The sequence below is a fragment of the Phyllostomus discolor genome, chromosome 12 (assembly GCF_004126475.2).
Source record: "Phyllostomus discolor isolate MPI-MPIP mPhyDis1 chromosome 12, mPhyDis1.pri.v3, whole genome shotgun sequence".
Lineage (NCBI taxonomy): Eukaryota > Metazoa > Chordata > Mammalia > Chiroptera > Phyllostomidae > Phyllostomus > Phyllostomus discolor.
The window spans coordinates 61,247,129-61,263,814 of NC_040914.2; the positions used below are offsets into that span (position 1 = coordinate 61,247,129).

Here is a 16,686-nt window from a genome sequence, read left to right on the forward strand (position 1 = left end):
CCCACAGCTCTTTGGCCACGCTGTGTCAGAGAACGGTGCCTCGGTGGAAGAGCCCATGAACATCTCCATCATCGTGACAGACCAGAATGACCACAAGCCCAAGTTCACGCAGGATGTCTTCAGAGGGAGCGTCTTGGAGGGGGTACTGCCTGGTAAGAGGACTGGAGAGGGGACACCGTTAGAGGTTTGCTGGGCCCAGATGTGGCCTTGGGTCACCTTATGGTACCACCCGGAGATCAGCCCTTTTGGGCTGGAAGAACCCTTCACACCTGCCTTCCTTGACTGTGCGACAGGTCACCCGTGATCCGTATGCTTGAGGATCTCCCAGGAGCCTCAGATGATCAGCCAGGTTTAGGAACCACTCATTTTGGAGCCGCAAACACCTAGATTTGAATCTTGATTTTTGCCTCTTCACCTACTCAGATGCTGGGCAATTTCTTGATCTCTGAGCCTCACCCCTCACATCTGAAAATGGCAGTAATACCAACCTTAAAAAATTGTGAAGGTTTGAAATAACACACACAACTTAAGTAACACAGCACCCGACACGAGGTTCTTCGGTAATTGGCAGCCCCAGGAAAGCAGCAGGGACTAGGGGGTGTTGGAACATGGTTTATGTTGAATGGAAAATAAATTCCCAGGGCTGGAGGAGAGGGTGGGAGAGGCCAGCAGGAAATTAGGAAAATAGGTACATGTTGGTGCTCTCAGAGATAGGTGCTGCTGGGAAGGGGTGCCCTTTCCTTCTCTCTGGGCTGTGGACAGTACGTACGGAGGAGTGTGAATCAGTTAGATTGCCCCTAACAAATTCCCAGAAGAAAAACAGTGCCTTAAACAAGGTAGAAGCTTCTCCCCCCACCCCTCCTATATTCAGGAAGTTTAGGGATGATCTATTCAGAATGGAATAGTGTTTTCAAGTACTGGAGACCTAGACTCCTTCTATCTCGTTGCTCTGCTATTTTGGCATGGCTCCAGGCATTACCTCATGGTTGCTGCTGGAGCTCCAGCCATTACACCTGGGAAGTGGGGAAGGGTGGGAAGAATAAGCCCCACACTCAGAGAAACACTTCTCCCAAGGTAGCATATCCCATTCGTCAGAATTTAGTGCTGTGGTCACAGCTAGCTGCAAGAAAGGCTGGGAAATAGTCTTTGTTCCAGGTGAGCCTGTGCCCAGCGTAACGTGGTTATGAGGATCGTGTCCCTAAGAAAGAAGGGGGAGAATGGAAAATGGCTGCCAATTAGCAATCTCTGTCACAAAGTGGAGCATGAGTCCAAGCCGCTGAGCAGGACGGAGTCTCTTCCAGTTCAGAAGTGGGCAAGGCTGCAAGTGGAGCTGGGAGGGAAGGGGGCTCACTCATCCCTTCTCCCCTCCAGGCACTTCTGTGATGCAGGTGACAGCCACGGATGAGGACGATGCCATCAACACCTACAACGGGGTGGTTGCTTACTCCATTCATAGCCAAGAGCCAAAGGACCCTCACGACCTCATGTTCACCGTCCACCGGAGCACAGGCACCATCAACGTCATCTCCAGCGGCCTGGACCGGGAGGTGAGTGCCCCTTAGGAAAAGTGCTGTCTACCCAGGCTTGTCCAGGCTAGACCCTGACACCCTCAGCAGAGCCCCTGTCCCTGCCCCAAAGCCCAAGGCGGAGCAGTGGGGACTCAAGTCAGCTGGCAACGGCTGCTGCTGTGTTCCTACGTTGGTGTCCCTCAGCTCCCTTGGGCCAGTGGCACACTGCCAAACAATCTTGTTAAGGCTGAGGAGGCAGCTATAAAATGCAGACGTTTGATATTTTCTGGAGGTTTTCTCATTTCCTTTTGGAACGGCTCACTTAACATGCACACGGCCCAGATTTGTCCCCTGTGTGCCACAAAGTGGAATTAGCTCCGTGGATGTTGGAGTTGCCTCCTGTTTCCTAATTAATACCTTTGACCAAATTCCTGCTCAGAGCCCCCATTCTGCATCCACCCACGGTCAGCAGGCAGGGCCTAGGCTCCACCCCCTGACAGGTCCGAGAGTGTTGTTTGGATGGCAGTGTCCCTCCCCTTTCGTCCTTTGCCTCTGTTCTTCGGGGTGGTGGGTGAGTGGTGGGTCGAGGCGTCAAGAGAACATTGTGGGAGGGAGAAACGTTCCCCTCCCCTCCGCATTCTCCCAAGGCTGAGCCCTCAGTGGCCTCCCACTCTCCTTTTCTCCGCAGAGAGTCCCTAAGTACACGCTGACCGTCCAGGCTACAGACATGGACGGGAACGGCTCCACCACCACGGCAGTGGCCATCGTGGAAATCCTCGATGCCAATGACAATGCTCCCATGTTCGATGCCCAGAAGGTAACGCCCCTTCCTGCCTTCTTCCCTCATCAGGCGATGAAGGACTAGGGTTTTCCTTTCTAATGAAACTCCAGAACCGGCCCACGTTGTTTCAAGTTCCAGTTCCAGTACTGACTAGTTCTGGAAACCTTGGGCAAACCACCTAACCCCTCGGCGCCCCATTTCTAATCTGCCAAGTGGGGATAATGACAATACCTGCTGCATTATCCTGACTGACTTTTAAATGAAGTAATTTCTGTAACGTAATCCCCGGTACATAATAAGTGCTGGATAATGGGAAATCTGTGGTGATGATGAAAGTTCTAATGCACACTGTACCTACACCTGCCCACCTTCTCACAGTGAATGCTCGTACACTCCCAGTGACAGAACTCGGTGCCAGTCGAGATGACACCTCACCCCTTCTATCTTGAGGCAGCTCTGGCTGCTGAACATTATTTAAGGCTGATTGAAAAATGCTCTGAGCAGCTGATTCCCCAATCTTTGCCATCTGTTCCAGAACTTGGAAAAACATTCCTGGTCAGGGTCCCAGAGAGATCAGGCACTGAGCCCTTTTTGCCACCTTCCTTATAACTTTCTGATCTCAGATAACTAAGTGGTTACACACGGTGGGGCTCAGGCACCCAGATCAGCGAGATTCCTGGTGTAGGGACAGCAGGCCCAAGATTGCCGCGGTGGGTCCCAGCAGCTGTGAGGCTGGCTCTGGGGGTGTTCTGCATCTCTGCGTGCCCTGAGGCCCTGGTGAGGGGGTTGGGTGGTCGTGGAGAGGGTGAGGGGCCCGAGGCTATGCTGGAGTTGGATGGAAGATTCACGGCTGGGGAAGAATGGAACGGTCTCTCAGAGTGGTCAGTCTCTCCGCTCTAACGGTGCTGTGCTTCCCGCCGACAGTACGAGGCCCGTGTGCCTGAGAACGCAGTGGGCCATGAGGTACAGAGGCTGACGGTGACTGATCTGGATGTCCCCAACTCACCGGCATGGCGTGCCACCTACCGCATCTTGGAAGGTGACGATGGGGACCATTTTACCATCACCACCCACCCCGAGAGCAACCAGGGTATCCTGACAACAAAGAAGGTGAATCGGTTTGGGTTTTAGACAAGGGCCACGGCTGGGGCAGTCGGGTCTGCAGCCTCCAGGACAAGGAGGTAACCCCTGTCTTGGGACACTCACCTTGGGACACTCACCAGAGTGCACCAGGCCAGTGGCTTCCGACACTGTCTCATCCTCTTTGTGTTGTGAATTCCTTCTTCCATGCTAAATCTTAACCTGGGACCCAGCTCATGAAACAGGTGGGAGCCACAAATCTGATGGCAGCTGATGAGCAGGGCCCCTCGTCTCAGTCCCTAGTGTCCGCTGGCTGCCCTCGCTCTTTCCTCTCACACAGAGGGCCTCTGTGTTACGGGGATTCTTGCTGATTTTGCATTTAATCCATAGCTGGGTGTTTGGACAATAAAATGTTCTAAAATACTCAGTAGCTAGGCATACCCTTGCCTCTCAAAAAGTTCTGGAATAAAATTGATGCTTTAGGAGGATAGGACTAATCTTTCTTTGATTTCCTTCGTATCTCTATAGAATTATCCAAATGTAAGTGAATACTGTGTCGCTCAGGTGGCTCACACCACACGTGGTGTTGTTGTTTTCTTTCCAGAACGACAAATAAACAACTTTTGGGAAAGGTCTGAACAAATCAAATTACCATTTCCCCTTAGAAGCTCCACTGCTAGAAAACTCAGTATATATCTAAACCATACCAGAAGCTGTTTTTGTATAACTGCAATCCAAAACATGTTCTGGATTGCAGTTATAAACAGATTTTTCACATCCATGAATACGCAGATGTCCAAGGGGGCATTGGCAAGTCACATGGGGTGTGGGACAGTTCTCTGTATCCCTGCCCCAGCTTGTGAATGCCAGTGGCAGCCCCAATCGTTGCGACTAGAGATGCCTCTGTAAGTTTGTACTGCACCCGCTAGGGGGCGTCTCCACCCCACTGGGAACCAGTTCTGAGGCTTTACTAGCCTGCTGCCTTTGGGGTGGTCTGAGAGGCCCCACTGGATGTCCACTCAGAAAATGCAGGTGGCTTATGGCATGGGGAAGGGGCAGTGTTGTGGCTGGTGGGATCCTCAGGCCCCTCGCCATGGGCCCTTCCTTCTCACATCACAGCTTCGCCTGGGGCTGCTCAGAGAATGGCAGCTCAGGTCCTCCCTCTCTCCCAGGGCTTGGATTTCGAGGCCAAAAACCAGCACACTCTGTACATTGAAGTGACCAACGAGGCTCGCTTTGTAGTGAAGCTCCCAACCTCCACGGCCACCGTGCTGGTCCACGTGGAGGATGTGAATGAGGCACCCACGTTCGTCCCACCCTCCAAAGCCGTCACAGTGCAGGAGAATATCTCAGTTGGGGAGCCTGTCTGCACCTACACTGCGCAGGACCCCGACAGGGGGAGCCAGAAGATCAGGTACGCAGGAGCGGGCTCAGGTGCACTGGTGCTTCTGGGTGGGTCGTTTATTGTAATTGTTGCAAAGATTGTTAAATATTTTGAGCATCTCCCCTGCCTCCCCTTCCCACCCTCCCCAAGGCTGAAGATTCTGGGCAGGGATTTGGGGCAGGTGTTCCTGCTCCTTCTCACACAGCCTTGTTGCACCAACCCCACCCCCACCCCCCACCCCTGCTGCTCAGGCCTCATTTAGGGGCAATATGCATCTTGTGTGTGATGCTGCTTAGGAGTCCTGCGTCGCCATGGCACCGCCTACTGGTTGGCACGAGGATGTTTTGAACGACGACACCACAATTCTGAGCGTCGTATGTGTGACTCTTCTTAACTCTTCCACTCTAGCTACCGCATCCTGAGAGACCCAGCTGGGTGGCTAGCAATGAACCCAGACAGTGGGCAGGTCACTGCTGCAGGGGTCTTGGACCGTGAGGATGAGCGGTTCGTGAGGAATGACATCTACGAAGTTGTGGTCTTGGCCACGGACGATGGTGAGAGCTTCCTCCCAGCCCCTCCTCATGGGCACCTCTGGCTCCCAGGTCATGTAACACAGCACGTCCCCTTCACAGGCACAGGGTGGTGTGTGTGTGTGGAGGGGGTTGTTAGCAGTCCAAACTGGAGAGCCAAAGGGGTCTTTCAGAGGAGTCTGTTTTTTAAATTTATACTTTATTTTGAGAGCGTGTTTATTAAAGCTGGGGACAGTGAGACAAGGAAGGGCTTGGGACAGAAGAAGCGACAGGGGAGAGAGCCCAGGCGGGGTGCTGTCAGCTCACTGGACAGTCAGAGAGAAGGGGGTCGTGGGGACAAGTTCAGGGGGTCAGCATGGGACGACCTGCCACTGCCCACTGCTCCCTGGTTGCAAGTCTCGTGGGGTCCCTTAGAGTCTAGGAGGAGATGCGCATCGGGGGGTGGGGTGGGAGGGGGAGGCATGGGCGTGTTCCTGGGAGGGAGGGCGTGCCCACAGAGCAGTCTCAGAAACTGGTCCAGAATGGCTGGCCGTGGTTCTGATTTTCCTAAGACCTGAGTTAGGAGACATCCTGAATTGGCCTGTCCATCTCCCCTTGGTTAATTGGAAAGGGCTGCCTGGAAGTGCTGGGCTTGATGAGCGATACCACGCTGTGGCAGGGTCGAGGGTTTCGGTGCGACCGCCATCTCTGTTTGACACTCAGTGAGTGAATCCAGGCCTGGAGACTCGGGGGGAGGTCACCACAGGGCTGTGAAGGGAAGCCGCCCTGAAGCTGACCGGCAAACACCGCGTTAGCCCTGAGGTGGCCAGTAGGTTTCGCTCTGTGTATAGACTGGTAGTGGCGGTCTGGATGAAGTGGCTGCAGTTCAGTGCTCTGACCCCTTAGTGATGTCTGCTGTGGACACAAAATGAGAATGCCGGCATGATCGCCTCATAACCACCATCACCAGTTTGATCTGCAGTGAAGCAAGCGTGTGGAGGGTCTTGAGAGATTATAGCTGGTCGATAAACAAGACCCTCCCTAAGGCTGATGGAGTAGGTCAACGCTGATTCATCAGCCCAAGCCAAGGGCGGATACTGAAAAAGGGTCATATGTGTAATTACGAACAGGGAGCCCTCCCACCACTGGCACGGGGACCCTTCTGCTAACACTCATGGACGTCAACGACCATGGCCCTGTCCCTGAGCCCCGTCAGATCACCATCTGCAACCAGAGCCCTGTGCCCCAAGTGCTGAACATCACGGACAAGGACCTGCCCCCCCACACCTCCCCTTTCCAGGCCCAGCTCACACACAACTCGGACCTCTACTGGATGGCAGAAGTCAGCAAGAAAGGTAACTGCGTGCACGGTGGTGGCCGGCGGGTGCCGGCTCAGCAGGGTGGGGGTTGGCCTCATACCAGGACTTGACACACATGCCTGGCTCAGCATCTTGTGGGTCACAGAGGTAACGATCTCCTCAAGAACATCAATCCAACACTAATTATCAACCCAGTGTAAGCCTTTGGAATTCCACAGGCGCACTTAAAGACCATTGTAGCCCAACTGCCTTCCTGTACAGATGGAAAAACAGGCCCAGAGAGAGGGCATGACTTCCTCCGTATCACATGAGTCAGGACCCCGACACTGTGATAATAGCTGACAGGCACCAAGCGTGCTTGGTCTGTGCTAGACACGCCTTCAAATGCTTTACATAGATTAGCCTTTTTTATCCTCACAGTGATCCCCTGAAGAAGGTACTGTTACCACATATGCATGTGCACACCCATTTCACAGATGAGGAGATCAAGGCTTACAGAGGTTTAAAAATCTTGCCAGAGGCTCTGTGGCTAGAAAACAATGACAGCAGGATTTGAGTCCAGGCAGTCTGATTTACTGGAATAGTCTGCTGCCTACTGTTTGTTGAATGCTAGCAAATGCAACATGCTTTTTTTTTGTCCTTATTTAGTATTTCTGCCACCTCCGCAGTCAGTATTTGTTATTATCCCTGATTATAAATGAGAGGTTGAATAGCATGCCCGAGGGCACACAGTGGGTGAGCAGTAGAGATTGAAGCCAGAGCCCCTGACCACACCATTTCTGCTCCCATTCGCCTCTGTCCTTTCTGATACCCCTGGAGCTTCTCCAGCTTTTGGTAGCTTCTCGTTCGTCAGGCCTGCAGAGGGCTCTTACTGGTATCAATGGGGGAGGCCCCCGCAGGGCGCATGAGAAAGGTAGATCCAGCCCCAACTGCCAGTGAGGTCCCTGGAGAAACATTGCATCATTCTCCCGTAAAATGTTCCTCTCTTCTTCCTCTTGGGGCCAAGGTCACCTGGGAGGGAAATGGGGAACCAGTACATTCAGGTTCTGCCCCAAAGAAACCAGATGCCCAGGGTCTGTCATTGCTGCTGAGTGCAGCACAGAGAGAACTTCCCAGTCCGCCTCAGACACCCATGCTGGTTTTTTGTTTCTTCCTTTCTTTCCTCCTGCAAAATGGGGTTGGGTTTTTTTTTTCTTTCCAGGAACAACAAAGAATTGCAATTTTGGACATGTGGTCTCAGGGTGAACCACACAAGTCCCCCCAGTTGGCTCATTTTCATGACCCCTGTGATTTGGGTGTATATATCCAGCACCTGTCCTTTGGGGAGCCCAAACTGGTCTCCTGTCACCCCCTTGTGGCCCAGAAGTCATTTTTTCCTCCCTGACCATGCTGTTTGGAGAGCGTGGACTCTGGAGCCAGTTCTCCTTGGTCTGGGACCTGACCCCTCCATTTACCAGCTTTGAGGTTGTGGACAGGCTACTGAGCCCCACTGTTCCTCCGTGGGGTGGTCCCGATAACTGCACCTGCTGCCACAGTTACTGGGGAGATGGAGTGGCTTCGTGAAAAGTACCTGGTGTGGTGTGTCAGTGCGCGGTGGATGCACGCGGTCGTTTGCACCGCCGCGATTCCCCGACAACAGTCACACCCGGCTCCGTCGGGCGCGAGTGTCACGGCCGGCCAAAGCCCAGTGCTGCCGGCACCTGATAATAGTATCGGTGCCTGGTTCTTGGTTTGAATTTAGTTTTTTGACCCAATCTTGTCCCCGTTGTTAGGGGATTTAATTCAAACTCTGCCCAGCGTGACGTCAAGCTGGTTACTTGGCCACCCTGGGCTTCAGTTTCCACATCGGTCAAGTTCAGGGGACAGGACCTGCCTCCGCGTTGTGGTGCAGATGGGCGTGGAGCTCGGTCCATGGGAAGCGTCAGTTTAGTCACCGTGGCCACCAGCAGCAGCATCACCCGAGAAATCGGCCCTCTGGTTTCTGGGAGCAGGGTGGGATGGGGGTGTTCAGGTGAAATGCCCCACGCCGGCCTCTCTAGAAGGCAGTCCAAACGCTCAGCCTGCAGGACTCTGCCTGCCACTGCCGAGCGGGGACGGGGTGAGCCCTGCCTTCTGGCCCCTTTTTCCGCTGCGAGGGGCCCTGGAGAAGGTAGTGGTGCTGAGAAATTACTGGCTGTGCATGACAACTTTTTAAAAACTTCCTATTTTAAAAATACTATGATTATTGTGTTTTTTTTTTTAATGATGTTATTTTTCGGTTCAAATAATCCTTACCGTAATAGTTTGGCTTTGGCCAAATATCAATTTTTCACACTTGGGATGAGTGTGCTTTGGTGATGTTTCTCCCTTCACCCACATGTAGAGGCTGTCCCCTCGAACCCCATCAGGACCCATTCGTAGTTCCCCAAGGCGAACTGTGTTCTCTGCCCACCAGGGGACACAGTGGTCTTGTCGCTGAAGAAGTTCCTGAAGCAAGATGAGTACGACGTGCACCTGTCTCTGTCGGACCACGGCAACAAGGAGCAGCCGGCAGTGATCAGGGCCATCGTGTGCGACTGCCACGGCCACGTGGAGAGCTGCCCCGTCCCGTGGAAGGGCGGTTTCCTCCTGCCCATCCTGGGGGCCGTCCTGGCTCTGCTGCGTGAGTGCCCATGCCCTCCCCATCCAAGGGCGGGGTAGTTGGAAGACCTGATCCCACCCCAAACTTACATGGGACAAAGGGGCCACCAGCGTTGCCCGTCTCTTCCTTAAACTCTTAATTCCAGGAGTGTCGATCAGTCAGTAGATGTTTATGGAGCTTCTGGCGTGTGCCGGGCTTTGGGGATCCAGTGGTGAGAAAACGGACCTCTGCCCTTTGTCATCTAGAGGCTGGAGCGGTGGTTTTGAAGGAGTGGTCTGTGGACCAACAGCATTAGCCTTACCAGGACTTTGTTAGAAAGGCCCGTTCTCGGGCCCCCTGCAGACCTGCTGATTCAGACGGGATCGGGCTTTAACAGTCCTCCCGAGAGTCCTGAGGCGTGCTCGAGTGCGATGACCACTGGGCCAGTGGGCGGGAGTGTTCAGTTAAAAAGCGGTTTCTTTGTTATAAAGGTACAACCCATCACATCTGCCTCATCACTCGCTGAGTTCTTATACAGGGATCACCTGCTCAATCAGACACGAATACAATGCGAGCGAGCTTTAATTACCCACGTGCTGTGCACCAAGGACTGTTTCAGGCACCGGGGGTGCAGCACTTTACAAAGCAGACCAGCCCCTGCCCTTGTGGAGCTTACTTTCTATGGCAGGGAGCGGACAACAGATAATCTGGTGGGGAAATAGATGTTGCTATGGAGAAAAAGAAAGTGGAGGGGAAGGAGGCGTGCAGATTTAAATAGGTGGGCAGGAAAAGCCTTGCTGAGAAAGGGATTTTCAAGCAAAGACCTGAAAAAGAGGAGGAAGCAATTCAGCAGGTATCTAGGGAGCAAGCACAGAGGCCCCGAGGCAGCACTGTGCTCGGTGTGTGGAAACAGATGGCCGGGGGCAGAAGGCGAGAGGTGGTGGGCGAGGTGCAGCATCATGCGGGGCCCTGTAGGCTCTTATTAAGGCTCTGGGTGACATGGAAGTCGTCAGAAAAGGTCTGGGGCAGAGGGGTCACTCCTGAGGGATTCGGGATTCCGACTGAGTAATGCTGGACAGTCTGTAGAGCGGCAGGAATGGAGGCAGGGAGACCACTCGGGAGCTATTGCCATTACCTGCGGGGAGGTGATTGTTGGTGGCTCTGACCAGGGTGGCACTGGAGGTGGTGATATTTTTAAGGTAGAATCAGTTCATCTGTATCACTTGGTGTGTGGTGTACGGAAGAGAGCCACCGATGAATCAGAGGCCTGAGCAAGGAGACACAGGAGTTCTCATTACCAGTGTGGGCAGGACCGTGGGAGGAGGCTTGCCAGTCCAGCCCCAATGGGGGGGACATCGGTAGGCAGTGGGACACACAGGCTTCGGGTGCAGGTGAGACGTCCCGTTTGCCTCCTGCCTTTCCCCAGGCCCACCGGGGAGGAAGAGGGTTGGGAGAGGTCACAGTCTCTCCAGTGTGAGAAGTACATCCTGAGAACTTGTGGGCTCCCTACGAGAGGAGGCCTGTGTCATCTGGCCAGAGAGAGGCAGTGGTTCCCTCGGCAGGCCGAGAGCAATGTCATATCCGGAGGCAGCCACTGTTCAGCATCGTCACTGAGAGAGAGGGCCAGGGGTACCTCTTCAATGGGACACGGTGTGGTCATGGCCGATGGGGGAGCAGCCAGGCATTAGTTGGCCATCCCCCCATATCTAAACCATATCTCTAAAAGCTAGTCCCACCCTTAAAATTCCAACAGAGCACTTGCATTTGAGTTCACATTACTGCACAATATCCAAGTTGTTTTGCTTTTGACTTAAAGTCTATGGCTAATTTAGGGGACACCTGGGGACTGAAACAGAGTCTTGTTGAAAAGTGACATCAGCTGGAAGAGTTCCGTCTCTGCAGAGGAGAATTTCCCTAGGGACCAGTACTGTCAACAAGGGAAGACTCACAAGAAGTGATACAGAATCATAGGTGGGGGTGGAGTCACAGTGCTGCCAGGGGGGCGGGGTGGGGGGAGCAGCCTTTGAGACCGAGGCTGAGGGCCGTGCGTGCACATGGAGAGCGTTCCAGACCAGGCAAGGGCCCAGAGGGAGGTTCTGCGGTGGGAACCTACCACGTGCACTGAAGGAACTCCAAGGAGGCCACAGTGACCAGACCTGGGCAGAGGATGGGGACAGGCCAGGGCAAATCCTGTGCACTTGATAAGGAGTTACAGGCTTTCCTCGGCTCGAGGGAGCGATCAAGGTGTGTTAAGCGCTGGCTGCTGCATGGAGGGACCTAAAATCAGATGGGGTTCTGAGGGCTCGGGGGGCTGGCCCGCTGTGTGGCTGTGGGGGGTGAGTACTCACACTCCCTGCCCTTTCAGTACTCCTGCTGGTGCTCCTCTTGCTGGTGAGAAAGAAGCGGAAGGTCAAGGAGCCCCTTCTTCTCCCCGAGGACGACACCCGTGACAACGTCTTCTACTATGGCGAAGAAGGGGGTGGCGAGGAGGACCAGGTAGGGCAATAGGAGGTCTGGGTTTGGGAGGTGGGTGTCCCCGGGGCCTCTGGCAGGGATGGTTAGGTCAACCAACTAACCCTCTTAGCTTCGCCGACCAGATCCTGGCCTAGAGCATCCATCAGTCCTCATGCAGGACCCACCCCAACTCTCCTCTTCTGAGAGGGCGTCTGGGCCACGGCTGCAGTCTCCTTGGCCCCAGTCAAGGTGACTGGGGAGAGCGGTGTGGAAACTGGGGCTTTCGAAAATCACTGACATTTCTGTCTTCTAAGACCTACCCATGACCAGAATGTCCAAATGGCAGGGAAGAGGGGTGAAACGTAAATATTGAGGGAGTGGGGGTGTCCTCCTCAATCTCATGCTCTCCTTTCTTGAAGGACTATGACATCACTCAGCTCCACCGGGGCCTGGAGGCCCGGCCCCCAGTTGCTGTCCGCAACGACGTGGCACCAGCCTTTATCCTCAGACCCATGTACCGCCCACGACCAGCTGACCCGGACGAGATCGGCACCTTCATCACCGAGGTGAGGCGTGGGGGACAGCCCGGGGCAGCCTGTGTCCGGGCTCCGACGGCAGAGGCGGGAGAGCGCGGGCCCAGGGTCTCGGCTCTTGGTTCAAGTCCTGACTTCGCTGCCAGCCAGCCGTGCGACCTCCAGCACATTTGAGTAACTTCTGGGCCTGTATTTTTCCTCCTTGAAACTCTTAGCTTGCAGAGTGGTGAAGAATGGACTAGGAATAGTTTATTCATTTATTCAACGAAGACAGGGTTGGGCAAAAGTAGGTGTATAGTTGTGAGTACGTGAAACAGTTTATTCTTGTATTACTGTTTATTATTGTATTATTTTCTGTATAAACAACTGTAAACCTACTCTTGCCCCACTCTGTACAGTGGTTGTCAGGAAAAAACCCTGGAGCCAGAGCGCCTGGTTCGGGTTTCTGAATCCCAGGTGACTCCCGTGTGGAGGGAAGCGCGGGGCCTGAGGGAGGCTGTGTAAGAGGCTGCTGTAAGGACTGAGGGAGGGAGCACCTGGAGCAGTGCCGGCCTGGTGCCTCCCAGACTGCCTCCCACTGCAGTCTCCCGGGGGCTTCAAAAACTGATGCCTCAGGCTCAGCCCCCAAGACTGTGATGTCATTGACCCGGATGTGGCCTGGGCTGGCTGTGGAATTTTTTGAAGACTCCCAGGTAATTTAAGTTTGGAAACCACTGACCTGGCCTATAGCAATTGCTACGTAATGGTAGCTATTATTGCTAATAGCTGAGTGTCTCCAGTTAACTCTGGTCACACATTTAAGGGATTTTGGGACCCCGGCATCTATATTTTTAGGCTCTGATGTGTTTAGCTCCCTAAGGACATCGAGCAGAGCCAGGGTTGTGAGAACCACTGAACTAGGTGCACAGGAGAGAATGATGTGAGCCGGGTACCTCACTAGCCATCCATGCATGGAGATTGTTTGTTTGTTTGTTTAATCCACCTGAAGATGTGCTTATAGGTTTTAGAGAGAGAGGAAGGGAGGGGGAGAGAGAGAGAGAAACATTGGTGTGAGATAGAAAAATCCATTGGTTGCCTCTCGCAGACGCCCTGACTGGGGACCGAACATACAACCTAGGCATTTGCCCTGGCTGGGAATCGAAACCATAACCTTTCAGTTTTGGGGATGATGCTCCAACCAATCAAGCCACACCAGCCAGGGCTAAATGGAGGTTTTTAATAGGATGGGTGGGTGAGCGGGTGGGTGGATGCGTGGACTGACTGTGGAGTGGGAGGAAGCAGCAGTGGACAAAGGGCTCAATGGGGGGTCAGGATACCCCCCCGCCTTGTCACTCCTCCTGGCTTAGCCTTCTCTTCTGCAGAAAAGGAAGCTAAACTTCTTGCCATCGAGAAGTAGCTTGAGCACATTGGAGAGTGTTGTGCAAAACAAAAGCATCGGGGAGAGACACCTGGGGTAGCTCCTGAGACACCTCGGAGCTAGATGTCTGGAGCTTTCCCCTCCAGTCAGGCGAAGTCAGTTTCTAGAACATCTCTGTTGGACGGTTTGCAGACACACCTCATTTAATCCCTGCGTCAACTCTGCGGGGTAGGAATCCTGTTGTTGTCCTCAGTTCGCAAGTGAGGGCATGGTGCTCCACTGTTATGCCAGGGACTGTTCTGGTGAGCACTTGCCATGTATTTGTTTATTCCTCTAAAACTGTATGGAGCCGCCCCATTTCAGAGACGAGAAAAAAGCAGCACAGACGGGTTAAGGGACTTGCCCAGGGTCACATCTGATTTCAAGTCCCCGCCCCTCACCCCTGGACTATCGCCCTGAGCGCTTGCTGCAGGCAGGGCCCTATGCTGGGCATCTATACCCAGTGTTTCATTTCAACATTAAAGCCTTAAGGGAGGGGAGAGGAGGCTTCACAGGTGAGGAAACGCAGGCTCAGCCAGGCCGGAGAACGACCTGCCGGAGTTCTCGGAGCTGCCAAGGGTGTCGTCCCTCGGCCCCTAACCACCTGCTCTCTGTCACCACAGAACATGAAGGCAGCCGACACGGACCCCACGGCCCCGCCCTATGACTCCCTGTTGGTGTTCGACTACGAGGGCAGCGGCTCTGAAGCCAACTCCCTGAGCTCCTTCACCTCCTCGACCTCGGACCAGGACCAGGACTATGACTATCTGAACGAATGGGGCAGCCGCTTCAAGAAGCTGGCGGACATGTATGGGGGCGGCCAGGACGACTAGGCCCCTGGACCAGCGGGGCCAGGGACTGTACATTGACCGCAGCTGCACCTTCAGAGGGCCTGGCACCCCCGCCAGTCGAAGACTTGGGGGCTGTTGAGAAGTGGCCTTAGCAACTTGGAAGGAAGAAGCCTCGAGTCTGACATTGGAGGGGTCGGGCCGGAGCCTTTCAGACACGGGCAGTCGTCTGCAGCACTGAACACCTGCCAGCCCGGGGCCCGGGGCCTCGGAGGGCGAATTTCCGGGCGTCTCCTCCCTGCTGTGACCTGCTGGGCCCTGTGTCCCGGGCCTGGACCGACTCCGACTCCCTGTGACAGCGTTCTCTCTGCGACGGACCGTTCTCCCTAGAAAGAGGCCTCTTTTTAAAACCCAGATTTTTTTTTAATGCGGTTTTCAGAAGCCAGAGGCGGGTCCTCAACTGTCCCTGGAGCCCTCCAGAAGCCCGGGCCGGAGCTCCTCGGCTCTCGGGCCTCGTGCTCTCATCGCTGCTCTCCAGGCGCCGAGGCCTCCTGTCCGAAGGGGTCGCCGCGTGTTCATGCTGTGCGCACCTGGGTTCTCCTGCGTGTTCGTTTTCCCCGCGGAGTGCTGTGGAGGGAGGGCGGTGACAATCGTGTACATGTAATAGAACTTTTTTATTAAAGGAACTTTCTCAGAGTTGTCAGGGGAGTGAACTCTCTTTAGGTAGTTCCACTCGTAGACCATTCACATGCCGTGCCGTTCACCCACTTAAGAGAGAGATCCAGTGGTTTTTAGACTTTTCGGAGCCGCGTAAGGGGAACGAGCACTTTTAACCCCGCCGCTTCACCACAGCTTCCTTCACCGGCCCCGTGGGGACAAACCACTGCCACCGCGGCACCCCTCCCCCACAGAGTCAGAGCTGCTCGCTCGCAGGTGTGGGAGGTCCAGTGAGCCTCCGGTCCCCTGCACTGGGCCCCACCTGCACAGCAGGTGACGTCGTTCCTCGAACGGCGACTCTGCTCCCACGTGGTGTGCTGTGTGATTTCTTCTCCCGTGCTGTGGGCTCTGGGTTGAAAGGCAGGGGTTGGGGAGGGTCCAGCTCTGCTAGGTCCTAGCAAGTCGCTTGACCTCTACCTGCTGCGGACTTTTCAGGCGTAAACCTAGGTGTACCTGTGGAGATGAAGCGAGTAAATCTGGCACATGGTAAGCGCTGTATGTGTTCATTGAGAATGGCTACCATTTAGGCTGGACAGCACTTTACTTACCTCCTTTAAACACATCCTTGCAATCAACCCCTCCGAGGGGACTTTCCTGCTTTAAAGAATGGCCGTTTTGTTTTTGTTTATTTTTTAATGATACCTGATCATCATCAAAATCAAGCCAGACGGAAAGAGAGAGAACTTGCCCCTCATGTCAGTGAAACTGGGATGCTCCTGATGACACCCAGGGACAGATACAGAGAGGAGGCTGACGAGACGGCAGGGAGAGAACAGTTCCTGTGTGCCTCTGTTAAAGCAGAGTTTACATTTTCTCTGCGATGAACCGACAGAAAAGACTCTGAAGTGAAGCCGAAAAGGCGGCTGAGGTGGAAATAAATGTTTCCTTCCTGCAGGACCGACTCGTTCTGTAAAGCAGCTGTCTTCCGAGCGCGGTCCCTGGGCCATCAGCAGTCGCGTCACCTGCAGGCGGAACCCTGCATGCTGTTCTAACCAGCCTTCGAGGTAATTCCTGATGCACACGCAGGGTTAAGACTAAGGCTCCCAGGCTGAGGGTGTCCGGAAGCCCAGAGAGGGGAGTCAGAAGGGGAACTGAGGTAAGAAACCACCTCACCCATCCTCTGTCAGTAGCACCTCAGACCACAGGCAGGGCCTCCTGTCTGTTCGGTGAGCTGCAGCCTTGGATTCCCCTCCCAGGCCCCTGCTGCCTTCCCTGATGAAGCTGTGAGGGAGGATTAGGTGTCTTAGCCAGCAAATACCTGCAGCCTCATATCTTAAGCTCCTCTCTAAGACACCTGAATAAGGCTTGAAACCCTGTCTTGTGTGGAGACTAATAATAAAACCAAACAACCACGGTTCAGGTTGGCCTTCTTCCCCTAAGATTTTGGAAGGGGTCGAGGAGGGCAAGTGGCCATTCCTAGCCAAGCTTAGACTGGATGGGTCTAGATCTCATGGGGGCTGGAGCTAGTCACGAGCCCCCGAGGGGTTTGGAAGGACTGAGCCTGGGCTCTGGGTTGGGGATGGTTGGGGATGGTTGTGACGTCACTCTTACTCTGAGCCTGCTTCTCATCTGCAAGATAGGAGCTTAGGGACTAGTCTTTAGGGCCTAGAATAAAAAG

General features: G+C 54.2%; 1 protein-coding gene across 4 annotated transcripts in view; it reads left to right on the forward strand.

Moving 5' to 3' along the window:
• The window catches only part of CDH3 (cadherin 3), a 38,794-nt gene extending 23,747 nt beyond the window's left edge, over positions 1–15,047 (forward strand). For all 4 annotated transcript variants that reach the window (XM_028501707.2, XM_036012074.1, XM_028501708.2 and 1 more), the window contains exons 6-16: positions 8–152; positions 1,372–1,547; positions 2,197–2,325; positions 3,214–3,399; positions 4,542–4,783; positions 5,162–5,307; positions 6,393–6,617; positions 9,016–9,222; positions 11,546–11,676; positions 12,054–12,200; positions 14,187–15,047. In XM_028501707.2, the coding sequence (XP_028357508.1) occupies positions 8–152; positions 1,372–1,547; positions 2,197–2,325; positions 3,214–3,399; positions 4,542–4,783; positions 5,162–5,307; positions 6,393–6,617; positions 9,016–9,222; positions 11,546–11,676; positions 12,054–12,200; positions 14,187–14,396 (1,944 nt within the window). In that variant the 3' untranslated portion in view covers positions 14,397–15,047. The remainder of the gene's footprint in view (positions 1–7; positions 153–1,371; positions 1,548–2,196; positions 2,326–3,213; positions 3,400–4,541; positions 4,784–5,161; positions 5,308–6,392; positions 6,618–9,015; positions 9,223–11,545; positions 11,677–12,053; positions 12,201–14,186) is intronic.
• Positions 15,048–16,686: the final 1,639 nt, after the last annotated feature.